Source organism: Amphibalanus amphitrite, unplaced genomic scaffold (genome assembly GCF_019059575.1).
Source record: "Amphibalanus amphitrite isolate SeventyFive unplaced genomic scaffold, NRLGWU_Aamphi_draft 001645F_arrow, whole genome shotgun sequence".
NCBI lineage: Eukaryota > Metazoa > Arthropoda > Thecostraca > Balanomorpha > Balanidae > Amphibalanus > Amphibalanus amphitrite.
Genome location: NW_024883138.1, coordinates 25,709 through 40,415, shown reverse-complemented (window position 1 = coordinate 40,415; position 14,707 = coordinate 25,709). Strand labels below are relative to the sequence as shown.

The window sequence follows — 14,707 nt, the reverse complement described above, 5'->3', positions numbered from 1 at the left end:
AGCCATTTTGGAGCCTGGGTTCAACAGGTCCGCTTTAATTACCAGTATAACGCCTTTTGGGGCGACTAACGGAGCGAGCGAGAGGGTGGGCCTTGCACGTGCGAAATTGCGAGGGGGTACCTCCAACTCACTTGTGCACGGCACCCTACTAACCGGTCTCTAGCGATGTGCCAAATTTGGGCACAATCGGCCCAGCCGTTCTCGAGATCTGGAAGCGGCACCCTGCACGTGCGCACGTGCAAAATGGGTCCCAACTGACTTGTGCATGGCACCCTACTAACCGGTCCCTAACCATGTACCAAATTTGAGCGCAATCGGTCCAGCCATTCCCGAGATCTGGAAACGACCCCTGCACGTGCGCACGTGCAGCAGCACCCCAACTCTGGCACATGTATATGCAGTGCCTAGTGGGTGCCTACCTACATGCCAACTTTCAGCGCAATCGGCCAAGTAGTTACCGAGATATTGCAACAATTACAAAAGTGACACCTCTTCGTTTTGCACGTGGCACGTGCATAAGGGGTCACCCACATGCATCGGGAATAGTCCAATACTTGGTAGAAGGAATGAAGCTACCCTACAAAAATTACCGCGTGTAAATCGGTCAAGTGGTTGCTGAGATATAAGCCTCGCAAAAGCGTGACCACGGCCGGCCGGCCGGCCGGCCGCTCATACTCAGAAATTTCCGTTAATCTAAGGAAAGACTACGCTCGCTTCGCTCGCTCCGTAATTATTGTTTGTGTCCGCGCTAATGGTCAACAAGTGCACAATTTTGCACTATCATACCAGTATAACGCCTTTTGGGGCGACTAACGGAGCGAGCGAGAGGGTGGGCCTTGCACGTGCGAAATTGCGAGGGGGTACCTCCAACTGACTTGTGCACGGCACCCTACTAACTGGTCTCTAGCGATGTGCCAAATTTGGGCACAATCGGCCCAGCCGTTCTCGAGATCTGGAAGCGGCACCCTGCACGTGCGCACGTGCAAAATGGGTCCCAACTGACTTGTGCACGGCACCCTACTAACCGGTCCCTAACCGTGTACCAAACTTGAGCGCAATCGGTCCAGCCGTTCCCGAGATCTGGAAACGACCCCTGCACGTGCGCACGTGCAGCAGCACCCCAACTCTGGCACATGTATATGCAGTGCCTAGTGGGTGCCTACCTACATGCCAACTTTCAGCGCAATCGGCCAAGTAGTTACTGAGATATTGCAACAATTACAAAACTGACACCTCTTCGTTTTGCACGTGGCACGTGCATAAGGGGTCACCCACATGCATCGGGAATAGTCCAATACTTGGTAGAAGGAATGAAGCTACCCTACAAAAATTACCGCGTGTAAATCGGTCAAGTGGTTGCTGAGATATAAGCCTCGCAAAAGCGTGACCACGGCCGGCCGGCCGGCCGGCCGGCCGGCCGGCCGCTCATACTCAGAAATTTCCGTTAATCTAAGGAAAGACTCCGCTCGCTTCGCTCGCTCCGTAATCACCTATGCTCTACGCTCCATTCCTGAATGTGCACCATGGCCTGGTCTGATGCCTGCCTCGCTGCCGTCCCACACCTATGCCACATGGCGTCTGTAGCATTTCTTGCATTGTAAATCCACCATGAGAGAACCAGCAGAGAAGTATGCAGTGTATTATAGGTACCTTTTGCATAACAGCCACCTTTTCCTCGGCTTGTGCTGCGATGTCACAGAGTCGCTGGCTGGGTAAAAATGGCTACTATTTGAATTTGATGTGCTGATGCTCAGAAGACATTGAGTTGAGTGCTAGCGCCCTATGCTCAGTTGCAGTTCCTTCTGCGATGGTGCAGCGCTCCGTAGTCCGCAGGTATGTCCAACGATAAAGTCAACCGACAAGTGCACTGGCTGATTTTTTTTTCTCCGGCTAGGCCCAGTAGACTTCCGGTCAACATTGTTCTAGTATTTTCTTTTTCTCGTCTATATCGGCGGTCCCATGGCCTTTAGCGTCAGGTAGATTTGTCATTTAATTGTAGCCTCTCATCTATACCTTTTAGCCATTTTCAGTCCTAAGTAATAGCTAACGTAGAAAAGATGGTTATTAATAGTCCAATGTCCATTTTGGACGAGTGAGGGAATCATTCCCCAACAAATTTTGCCTCTTTTTATCGCTGTACGTTTTCATGTAAATCGCAATGTTGGACAGTATTGTCGATACAAATTCATCTATGTATGAGTCATCGCACAAGAACGGATTTTTTCGCTGGCCTATGACTCACTGTAATAACACAGGAATATCTGAGATTAAGCTAAGCCTCTTTTTGTCAGGGAGATTCCCCACAACGCTGTCAAACCATGTATTTAAATATCAGAAGTTACGTAATCCAGCTTCTGCAGAAAAGCTACCTCGTTCTGTGTCGTCATTGGCTGACCACAAGCACCTGCGGGCAGCAATTTTACATAACAGGAACCGGGATGGTCTGCCTTCCATCCTAATCAAGGCCGTGGTATTTACGCTGCTCGCTGGCACAACTGAGCTCCAGAAAAACGGCCACCGCCGTATTACGCGGTGTGCTGATGGAAGGACAGAAGGCGCTGCTCTTCTGCGGAGGATCGGTCCGGGGACCGCAGCTTTGGGATGACTCGCAGTGTGGGGCCAGCGGCGGGGAGCGACGGGGAGGGATGGGGTGGTGGCCGGGGTCGTGAAGGACAACGGTGCGGGGCGGCGGGACAGGATGAGGCATTGTGTGACATCTGCAAAATGATGAAGGCAGCAGCTGCTTTTGACGCTAAGATTGGGTCAAGGTGGAGCATGCCCGGAAGTCGGCAGAAAACTGATCACTGCTTCAAGGCCCACTCAGTCCACGATAAACAGCTACATCGTACACGTGTTTTCATATCATGGAGACTCGAGTGAAAATCGTCTGGAGAAATCCTTACAGCACAGACCCGTCTGGGTAATACAGGTATAATCCCACCTTCCAACAACCAGAACACTGGCCCTGAAGTATGAAATTCCACGAGTGTACGAACATCTTTAATGCTTGAGCTAATTCTCAAACCTTTTTGCAGCCGATAATGATTGAAGACACGCTGGAATGATCACTGATCAGGTGTTCGGGTTTTCCAAGATACCATAAGTGATAGGCAGGGAGAGTTCGACTTGCACGATCTACAATCGCAACGCCACGCCGATCGTGCTATCAGAGTACCGATTAAGTGGTCTACCAGCTTCTCTGTAGCACCCCTGCTATCATCTCAGTTGCTCACGTTTTCCTGCCTGATCCATCGCCCATCGCAGGTTGTAACTTTACAAGGTCAGGGGAGCTACAGTTGGTCAGAACTAAGCCCACCAAACAGATGAACGGATGAGATAAACTCGAGTGCGGAATTGAAAAGAAATGGGTCCTCAGATCGAGCTGCTGCCTGCTGGTTAGCTGATAACATCAAACACATACTTATGTGACCACTGACAAACAATTCTTGATGCAGCATATGGGGAAATTTTTGGTCACAACGTCGAATTAGCCATCCTGTGAGCTGTCGATAAGATGCTGGTCGATGTGTTTTTGGCTTATGTAGGCATTACACTGCAAAAAGTATGGTATTTGATATAAAAGGAGTGTTATCTCCTCTACTTGAGGGTACGTTCTGATTTCCCCCCACAATGTTTTTAGTGGAAAGGTGATTAAAGGAAAGCCCAATATTTTCATTGCCGTACTTTTGTGTAGGCGTTTCTAGTCTCTCGCTTGTTCGAAAGGTATTTGGAGAACATAACGGAAAAACCGAGCATCGTCCCACCCCCTGCAAGTGCGACATTTCTCTTCGTGTATTTGTGCAGGGGTGTGCTATGTTATGTAATTTGTCTCTGCTAGATTACATAATGCTGCCATTGCTGTGGTTGTTATTCGATGATGCGGAGCCGGATATGAAGAGACAGAGATTACAAAGAAATACGCTCTATATTAGTACCACGTAAACACATTTCAGGTAATTATCGCTATCACACGTTTGTCTTTCGATTCCCATTCTCCGCCGACAACTGGAAGTGATAAGCATCCGTTTGTTACGCAATAAGACGCTGCTACCCATAAACACAGGCTACATTTCCCGAAAATTCATCTGAATCACACACGTAAGATGACGTTTCAGGCGAGCTCTCAGGAAATCCAAAAGCTGGTTCTGTGACGCAATACGGGATCTCGCCCACATTAACAGCAACTATCACTTCTATCGTTACTTTTTCATCTTTCGTATAAAAAAGCTGCGCTGACGTATGCATTGTTATGATCCAGCAGAACAACTCGTCAACAACGCAGTTTCTATCTCCAATTAGACATTCGTCATTGTTACAATAGGTACGTCATTGTGCGTAGAAAAACAAGTTGAGCGCGTTATTACGTCATAGGCGCAAGACACTACGACCGGTGACTAAGACCTATGTTACTCGGCTACAACCGCACCACGCAAGAACAAGAATCGGATATCCATACCAAGACCCAGCATTAGCCTTCCCCATAAGACGATCATCATTTCAGTATCGCGATTCCGCTGACATGCAGAATGACATGAATTTAAATTCTGCACATGCACCTGCAGCCAATATGCAAAAATCTGCCGTCAAGGTTCAAGGACTTAGGCACAAGCACTTCAACCAGCTCTGCACGCCGCTCCTGATCACATAAGATGTCTGCGTGTAGCGGTGCACTGACATTGGCTCAGCGGACGCGCCCTGCGGGCTACACGTCCATCAGTGCCGGCGCACGGCCAGGAACGGGTGTTTGCTGTCGCTAACTCGACGCAGCGCGTCCGTTATGGCACCAACACGCGGCGATTTATTTTACACCGATTGAATACACTTTGCATACGTTCACAGGTGGACGGTACATGTTGTTTATGTAAAATATTTGATGTCAAAAGCCAGTTAAATATTTCATTCCAAACTGGCGTCCTCTGAATTGGTTACGCGGTCTGGACTGACAGCCGGCAGACATGTGTTCACTATAACGGCACGACAGCGGAGTGTGATGATGCCCCGTACCGAAAAATAACTCTCTTTTTGTCGAAAGGGAGGGAAACAAACGCGTGCCCGGCGCTAAACCGTTCCTGCCATGGATCTGACACTGGACAGTCCTACATTCGCCGGGCAAAGTGGCGAACAAGGCGCTGTCTTCCATTGAGTCTCGACTTTCGATGCAGAAATAGGTGCTTACATCACGAGTCCTAGCGTCCCGATTATTTTCGTGAGTGGTCCTTGAAAATTATTTTTTTTTTAAAGAAACGTTCCTGTTACACACAAGACTTACGAAGCTAAGGTTTGCCCAACTCCAAACGCATAAATACATATCACAGCAAAAGTTATTGACTTCGCGGCGCCTTGGCCTCACCTTGCTATGCATTTGATTTAATCATAGCTAGCTTTATAAAATAATGGTCATTTAGGATTTTGACAAAAATTCATGTGTAACTTTCTATGATTTTTCATAAAAAAGTCCTTCACAAAAATAAGAATGATTTTTTTTTGCCACGTCTTACCTTGGTTTAAACCAATATAGACGGAGACATGTGCTCCATCTGCTTGTCAACTTTTATTCTTAAGCTAATTATTAGTATTATTTGTTATAGTGATGTTATTTGTTTGTTGTTGATTACAATTTCGCAGTAAGAACATACTAATTAGTGAATGCTGTTTGAAGTGTTTTTCGCACATTTTCTTGCTTCCATTCTAAATTTTGCCTTGTGTGTTTTAAAATAAGTGGCACTATTTTCTCTACAATTGAAACTAATCGTCTTGTTAACAAATAGCCGACGGCATTAAAACGTCTCACAACCCAACCCAACACATTCAGACATCTACAAAGAAACCACCGTCCCTCCTGCGTCTCCGCTGGCGATCGATCAGCCGTCCTTCAGCGCTTCCTGACCGCGGCTGCCCCCTCTCACACTGGCCCTGGACAGCGGGTGCAGTCGGCCGACCACTCCGCTCTGTTTCTCCTCCTGACCCCACCCTGGTCCCCCGACCACATTCCAGCGTCCTGCGACCCCACCCTGGTCCTCCGACCTCATCCCGGCGTCCTCCGACCTCATCCCGTCACCCTGCGCCGCGCCGGCACCCTCAGCGGCTCATCTCGAGCGTGCGGTGGACGCGCACCGTCTCGCGCGTGGTGGTGGATCCGTCGACGTTGGTGCGCGTCTCGGTGGTGCGCGTGGTGGTGCCGTTGGTGCGCGGCGACAGGCCGCGGTCCACCCAGCGGCACGTGACGCCCTCGGGGGTGACGCGCACCACCTCTCCGCCGCGCAGCACCTTGTCGGTCGGCTTCACGGCCGACGTCTGCAGCGCGACGCTCCGGTCCGGGGTGCCGACGCCCACCCCAGGCTTGAACGAGCCCACGTACGGCGAGTGCTTCATGCCGAACGCGTACTGCGGGTCGCGGGACTTGAGTTTCTGTGGAGAAGACAGTGAAGGTCAGGTGCAAGAAGTTGAACTCGCCGGCAGCTCGCTGAATGGCACAGTCACGAACCTCAGTTGTGCTCTTCCTGTGTCATTCCCACTCTCGAACTTCCAATTAAACGACCGAGTAACTGCCAGTACCTTACCGTCCAGCGACCTCCCTCAACTTTCCACATCATCCACGAATATCTCGCTATTCTCCGCTCCCTCCCTCAACATCCCCACATCCTCCCCGAGGCCCTCGCTTCTCCCTTCCCACCTTGTCGTCGGCGTTGTAGGCGTTCGGCGCAGGCTTCTGCGTGCGGTCGGTGGGGATCGTTGTGCGGTCCCGCAGCGTGTACGCCGGACTCTTGTGCAGCGTGGCCTCGGCCTTGGCCATCTCGTACTGGCCGGGTGCCGGGAACTTGGTGCGCTCGTCGACGACGTCCTTCCCGCGACCGGGCATCGAGTAGCGGGGCGACTCCTCGCCGATCGTGTCGTTGAGCTCGTAGGCGTTGGGGGCTGCCGGCGTGAAGTGAGGTCAGATAGGTAGGGAAGGTGAGGCTGGTGGAGTGCACAACTTGGTAATGTCTTATTTTTGTGTTTGTTTTGTTAGTTCAGGCCCTTTCAATGGGTGTCTTTTGAGGACGGTATGATGAGAGGAGAAAGGAGAGGTGTAGAGCTGATTGGACCATGGCCGCAGAGGCTGATCCCATCCTGTTCTGTTAGAACAGGTGTGTTACGGTAGAGCAGTTCACCCGGCGGCTCCGAGCAACGGTCACCCAAGAGAAACAAGCTCTTGCTCCTTATTGAAGCTACTGTCCCCGTTTGTCAGGACGGGCAAGCGTCAACCCCAAACGAACAAGTGTGATGAATGGCGACGAAGGACGACAATGGATTTTGCCTCTCCAACTGACCTGGGACATTGTTCGGTTTCTCAAGGTTGGGCTTGAGCCCAAAACTATAGCGAGGGCCGTCTTCGTCATCCTTAGGATCGTATGCGCCGGGTGCGGGTGTCTTGAATGCCTTGGGGTCCTTTGCGCGTCCCGGCATCGAGTACCGAGGGGAGTCTTTGCCGATTTCGTCATCAATTTCGTAGGCATTTGGCGCTGAAAGTATACAGGATTGAATAATAATGGATACTGAAGCTCTGTTTCACCAACCAGCGTTGCAGTTGTTTTGCAGTGATGCTTCTTTTTTGCTATATACAGTAACTTTAAAATTGTTGTGGTTCATACGTATTCGAGACTCGAGTTAAATTATGTTGACTGTGAAGGAGAACAAAAACAAAATGGTAAATATTTTTATGAATTTGGTAAAAGGCAAAATGCGTGCTACGCTAATTATGACCGTAATAGAACCTGTCTTCAGCGTCAGTTTTTAGCGTCATTTCTTTTCCTTTTTAGTTCCCATAATTGCAATGCCCTTCCAACTGCCACATGAGGAAAGCGAAATTTGAACCAACGACACTAAAGTGTCCCATGCCTGTGTAAATTAACCCCACTGACCTGGGACATTGTTGGGCTTCTCAAGGTTGGGCTTGAGCCCAAAACTATAGCGTGGGCCGTCTTCGTCATCCTTGGGATCGTATGCGCCGGGTGCGGGTGTCTTGAATGCCTTGGGGTCCTTTGCGCGTCCCGGCATCGAGTACCGGGGGGAGTCTTTGCCGATCTCGTCATCAATTTCGTAGGCATTGGGCGCTGAAAGTACATAGGATTGAATTGGAGCTCTGTTTAACCTAACCAGCGTTGCAGCTGTTTTGCAGTGATGCTACTTTTTTTTGCTATTTATAATAACTTTAAAATTGTTGAGTTGAATTATGTTCACTGTGAAAAATAAAACAAAAAAGGAAAATATTTCTTTATGAATTTGGTAAAAGGCAAAAGCCGTGCTACGCTCATTATGACTGTTCATCAAACATGTCTTCAGCGTCAGTTTTCATCGTCATTTCTTTTCATGGCTGGTTCTCATAATTGCAATGCCCTTACTACTGCACGTGAGTACATCTAAATTAGAAACAGAGACAATAAAAATGTTTGCTCTCTACTAAAAAACACTAACCTGGGACATTGTTGGGCTTTTCTAGGTTAGGCTTGAGTCCAAAACTATAGCGAGGGCCGTCTTCGTCATCCTTGGGATCGTATGCGCCGGGTGCGGGTGTCTTGAATGCCTTGGGATCCTTTGCGCGTCCCGACATCGAGTACCGGGGGGAGTCTTTGCCGATCTCGTCATCAATCTCGTAGGCATTCGGAGCTGTGGATAAGTGACATGGAAGCTGACTTTGTGTAATATTAGGTTGTAACGATATATCTATTCTGTTTTTCTCATCAACGGGCAGTGATCTTAATTATTTTGTGCTTTTATGACATGTGCTCCCATCCCGTCGCCATCAAATATTTCAGAGTGGGAGCCATTTCTGCATAACAATCATGAGTTGTCGCGTTTTCCCATCGCCCGTTGAACGGGAGATAATGCCGAAAGATAAACCTGCTGTAAATCCCTCATGCATTGAAGTTTGCATGGTCGAGGTGCATTTGTTCAATTATACGACACTCGAATTGCAAGTGTCTGAAAAGCTGCCCTACGCGTGCGTGCATGCTCTGAATAATAACCACAGTTGTGAGCTAACCTGGAACGTTGTTGGGTTTCTCCAGGTTGGGCTTCAGTCCAAAACTGTAGTGAGGGCCGTCTTCGTCCTCCTTGGGATCGTATGCGCAGGGGGCAGGCGTTTTGAACGCCTTGGGGTCCTTTGCGCGTCCCGGCATCGAGTACCGGGGAGAGTCTTTGCCGATCTCGCCATCAATCTCGTAGGCATTTGGCGCTGAGAAACGAAACGATTAACGTCAGATGCGTTCCGTTAGCGAGTACGGGAGAAGCGGATCGACCGCATCGAGTGCGTAATTCTGGTTAATGTAGTCATTTGGTTTTAGTCGCACGCTTTTAGCGCGGCTAATAACCGTCTGCGTAAGGTCGTGAAACGCCGTGCGAGGTGAAGGTCCCAGACAGAAGGCTCCAGGAGACCCGACTGGGGGTCAACGCTCGACATCGCCTTCCTGGTTTGGCAATGGAGAGAGCTGGAGGCAACGTTTGGCAACGTTTGAGCTGGAGGGACAATCGTCAATTGGGACAAACTGCTAGGGGTTCTGTGTGAGAGGCTGTTTTATCAGCAGACTTGTCAAGTAATATTGTGTTTGATTTTTATCCTCCACAGGATTTGTCTGTTTAGTTCTTTATCTTATTCTTCACAGCTCGTACCCATTTATAGCCAACAGCCTCGAATAAGTCTTCGATTACGAATTCATCTGTTCTTGATTCCTCTGTGTTCTGATTGCCGATTACTGAGTTATCTTTTGCTGCTGTGCTGTGCTCCCTTAATTTCTGATTGGTGTTTCGAACTTTCGTTGTCATTGGACATGCCCATGCGCAGCCAAGCGATCTCACTTCAGAACGGACATTGCACATTATTTCAAATTTCAACGGTTTGAAGTTTGAACTCTACACTGCACCAGAAGATTTATGAACACACGACACTCTGTTCCTGTCTCTTAGAACCTGGCTATTCACAATTTTTCCCACCTCTCTGCCGTGCACGGGAAAAGTAAATCGGCTGCGAACGTTAAAATCTGCATTATGAAATATTTTGCAGCCCTCAAAATGCGGCTAGACATTCATTTTTGGACATGTTATCCACTTATTTTTGCTTTACAGGCAACTGACCTGGCACGCCATCAGGTTTCTCCAGGTTCGGTCTCAGTCCGAAACTATAGCGAGGGCCGTCTTCGTCATCCTTAGGATCGTATGCGCCGGGTGCGGGCGTCTTGAATGTCTTGGGGTCGCTCGCACGTCCCGGCATCGAGTACCGGGGAGAATCTTTGCCGATCTCGTCATCAATTTCGTAGGCATTCGGCGCTGAGGGATGAGCCAAGGTCAGGGGCGCGCTGGCCTGCGCGGCCGAGAGGACCGGCCCGATCGCGCGGAGCGGTCGATGTTCCCAGTAGCCAGTACGGGTCACGGTCACATACAGTGGGCCTGTCCCGCCCAGTACCTCACGGCGGTACACGGAGCTCACTACAGACTGCTGGAAACCGACCCCATACATGGTGCCAGGGTGGTGACGACTCAGTTGCTGGAATTAACTGCTGATTTGGGTTTATTGGTCTCGTTAGTTTCAGCCTCGCCCGCAGTGGTTACCGCGGGTTAGGTCTGATTACATAGTTGGAACAGTGTAGTGTGAATAGCACGGGATGAGTGGCTTGGCTGCCGTGTGAAACAGCACACTACACCCACTGTTTCATGCATGTGTGATTTACCGAGTTGCAAGTATCTATAATTACGTCAGCCTCGTGGTACATACCCATCGACTCCAGCAATGAGCTCGTTTTATATGGGTCTCCTGACTCACTGCTTTTGGAGTCCTCAGACTGCTTTTGGAGTCCTCAGCCTTTTGAGTCCTGACCAACTCGGGGCAAAAATCCGCACGCTACCATAAACGGAATGGATTATCTCGGATTACAAAAGATAACTGACATAACTCATTGAACAACGCCGTTCCCTCCAAGCCTTATGTAACATTTACGTAACAGGAATATTTTTACAGATGTATTTTCTGATAAAATCGTTCCTTTTTCATTCCCCTCGCTTTGTACCTAGCCTTAATAGATCACCTAAATCGTGCTTAACATGAAGCTACGAATAAATGACTGGCTGGAAGAAGTAACTTTGATGAAAAACGTCAACGGCGACCGTAAACATGCGATTTGCTTTGACGGTACATACAATAAAGGCAGCTTAAGGAAATGTGGCAGAGCAAGTGCTACATATTGCATCCTGATATTATTGACAGAAGCATATTTTAAAAGCTTGGGCCATTTTGACACTCTGAAATATTTTATCACCATTTTGCCTTGAACTGTCATACAACCTTCACAAAATCGTAACTTCGATTAAATCCTCATTTCAATAATGACAATTTATCAAATCGATCATAAGAATATCGAACGGGTGGTTTCGAGCCTGTTTCCAGTCTTCCCCGATATGTCCTTGTTGCTGTGTGCACATTCATGTCAAATTGGGCAACTGGGCTGCGATCATTGTTCACCGGCTGTCGGCGCCGCGCCGCGAAACAATGTCGATTGAGATACGGTCGGTAAAGCCGAACGAGGTCAGCGCGCGGTGGCGTTTTCCTCTGTCGACTGGTCACAGATCGTGGACGGAGAGAGAGTGGGGGAGGAGGGCAGGAGGGGGTAGCGTAGACTCAGGCTGGTCATAGCTATGAAAGGGAGGGGGCAGACCTAAGTAGGCTGATTGGGATACTCAAGTTCTGGCTGTTCACAGTTCTTAGCGGGTAGCACATGCATACGCACTGCGAGCGCGGGCCGGCCTCAGTTCTGTCTTGGGATGTTAGCGGGGATGTGAAGGGAGGCAGTCGCAGACCCACCTGGCACCGTGTTGGGCTTCTCCAGGTTGGGCCGCAGCCCGAAGCTGTAGCGAGGCGAGTCGTCCTCATCCTTGGGCTCGTAGGTGCCCGGCGCCGGCGTCTGGAACGCCTTGGGGTCGCGGATTTTGGCGGCGATGGTGCGTGCCGGAGCCGTGTCCTTTCCTGCGCGGGGAGTCGGGGGTCGGTCAGTCACCCTCCCGACCGCCGCTGTTGTCGAGCACTCAGCGATAGATCATAGCGAGCGTGGGATGTCGCTGCGAATATAGCACAACCGTTTGGAATAGATGGCCATTAGCTTTACTATTCGAAGCTAACGTGAAGTCCAACATTCGAGGATATTCTACGACTACTCTGGTCAAATTTTGACCCATTGGACCAACTGGATTGCCATTCGAATGAACTATTGTAACATGGTCTTCATATCAATCTTTTGAAATATTTTACTGTGGAAAGCGTTGTCGGTAATTTATCGTACATGTGGCAGTGTCCAGTGGAATATTTCATCTCTACTGTGACCCTGACGAGCCACGGCTCCTCCGACATCGGTCAGATGACTGTTGACTCTGGAACAATGTCTGCCTGAGCTCGGGGAAGTGCTGAGCACCGGCTGATCGTGAGCAGATTTTGAGCCGGTTTTCCCAGCTCTCCGAGCTGAACACGACACCTGCTTACGTGGCATTACATCGAGAGAGACACAGCGAGACAGAGACATGGAGACAAAGGGTCACCGAGACACACCGGCAGAGCCTGTCAGACACCAGAGAGAACCAGAAAATGCCTTATCTGGCGGGCTGCACCGCCGCCTGCTGTAACATTGGACCAGAGTTGGGACATACACACTACACAGTTCGACGCGTCACAATGAGAGATCAGTTCGGAAGAACTGGTTTTCAAAACGCTGCATCGGAACAAAGCAATTCTTAGAAGAGTGAGAAAGGCCGGTGATTGTGTCGTTAGAGACAGACGTGTATATTCTTGCTTTAAAGTTTCGTTATTCCAGGGAAATCGTCTATACATATTGCATTGAGAAGTATGCTGCTTACTTTTCTGTTTGAGGTTGAAAATAGAGTTGCAAAGTTTTCCCCAAAGGCTGCTACCGGCACCGCCCCGCCCCACAAAAATTTTCTGGGATACCGGCATGCTACCACGCCCCAAGCAAAAAAAACCGCCAAATTACCGGCATACTAAAAACCTGCATTCTTGATTCTAGCTTACCCCTACAAGAGGTGCCACGTTTTTGCAATTTCATTACCCGTCCGGCGTCCCAGCCAGCAGCCATCCATTGTCCAACCACAACTACCAACAGGCTGATTTTGTTCAACCCAACTACCAGTGGGGCCAACTAGTTATATTCTATATAACCAAGCCTGTGAAATGTTAAGGTCCATGTATTACCCCTACCATTAGCAATGGAACTTCTACAACAAAATGTATCTTGCAGTGGCTAATAGGAATTCTGTTACTACAATTTGAGAGCCTCTTAGTGTTCAAGGTTTGAATCATATGCTAATAATTTATTTTTTTTTGCACAAAATCAAAAATACCGGCATGCTACCGGCAAGACATGCCAGATACCACGAAAAAACCTGCGGTAGTGAAAAATTACCGGCATGCCGGTAGTGCGGTAGGGAAATTTTGCAACTCTAGTTGAAAATGAGGCACCAAATGCTATCAAATTGATAGCATTTGGAGTAGACCCCTGCCAGGTGCCCAGTGATTCAATAATATTTGTTATTTTTATTCATGTTTGTTTCTCCGGTACGGAGCAGAAACACAGCCCCACCCATCAGCAGCCTGGCGGCACGGCGCCACTGACCTTTGTAGGTCATCTGTCTGGTGTTGTACTCGTTGGGCGCCGGCACCACCTTCTTCACCTTCACCTCGTGCCTGTTGGCCATCGAGTAGGCCGGCGTCTCCTTGCCTGCACACCGCTGAAACAGGAGGAGTACGTCCTCAGTGGGCGCCGGATGCTGTGCGATCAGCCTAGCAGAACAGGTGTTGTGAATGTTACACATCCTGAAAATATGTGATTTATACGTGATTTTTTTTACGGGAAGTTGTGAAGCACATATGATATTTCAAAAATTAATACTTCCGTTGCGGAAGCTGAGGCCACGGATGATATGGAATTAGGATCAAAATGCTGATAACAAAATGCAAACAACGGCGCTTTTTAGGAGGATCATGAGCTTCAACATATCAAGCAAGTCATCCTTATAGCGAATACATACACAGGGAACCACTCACGGGATAAAGCAAATATAAATGTGTTGGCGTTTGGTGAGGCGCCAGTTTGAATTCCCCCGTTTCCAGCTAACACGGATGTTTGGATATTTGTCGAGCCTTGAGCTTCCACGAGCCAAGCCTCAGCGATGGTGTCGGAATATCCATGTAACAATTAGCATATCGCATAAGCTAGGCAATAGGCATGTATTATCTGACTTCAAAGCCGTGCTTTTATCTAATTTCTTATCAGTCGTTTTGTCCTCAAGCTATATTTATGTACATTTTATATCGTTTGGTTGCCTTAGTCAAGGAGGAAATGCTTCGTTCCTTTGACAGATCAATACAGGTTAGCTGAATGCTAAGCGTCACTAAGCCGGCCTCCTTACTCTCCTTGTTCGAAGCAGTTGCTCTAAATGCTCATAGATTTAACAAATCTCATCCATTTAATTCGTTGGTCTTGATTTTCATGTTAGAGGCCATGGGTTGCTCTTACTTGCCGAATTCTTAATTGGAATAGGTAGGTACTCACTACTCTTATTTTTTTTTTTCAGTCCATTGAGCTGGTGTGCCAGAACAAGACAAACGCTTACGCCACGGATTGCGACCGATCGGCGATGGCCCGGTGTCGGGTTTCTTGCGGTGCGATATTTG

General features: G+C 48.9%; 1 protein-coding gene across 3 annotated transcripts in view; it reads right to left on the bottom strand.

The window, feature by feature from the left end:
• Positions 1 to 3,906: 3,906 nt before the first annotated feature.
• LOC122374351 (neurofilament heavy polypeptide-like) overlaps positions 3,907 to 14,707 on the bottom strand; it is a 32,695-nt gene continuing 21,894 nt past the window's right edge. Inside the window, exons 3-11 of one of the 3 annotated variants that reach the window (XM_043353039.1) lie at positions 13,647 to 13,751; positions 11,831 to 11,992; positions 10,111 to 10,302; positions 9,023 to 9,214; positions 8,455 to 8,646; positions 7,902 to 8,093; positions 7,311 to 7,502; positions 6,674 to 6,915; positions 3,907 to 6,408 (exon numbers count right to left, since the gene is read on the bottom strand). In XM_043353039.1, the coding sequence (XP_043208974.1) occupies positions 6,079 to 6,408; positions 6,674 to 6,915; positions 7,311 to 7,502; positions 7,902 to 8,093; positions 8,455 to 8,646; positions 9,023 to 9,214; positions 10,111 to 10,302; positions 11,831 to 11,992; positions 13,647 to 13,751 (1,799 nt within the window). In that variant the 3' untranslated portion in view covers positions 3,907 to 6,078. The remainder of the gene's footprint in view (positions 6,409 to 6,673; positions 6,916 to 7,310; positions 7,503 to 7,901; positions 8,094 to 8,454; positions 8,647 to 9,022; positions 9,215 to 10,110; positions 10,303 to 11,830; positions 11,993 to 13,646; positions 13,752 to 14,707) is intronic. The other 2 variants (XM_043353041.1, XM_043353040.1) reach the window with 2 other exon arrangements.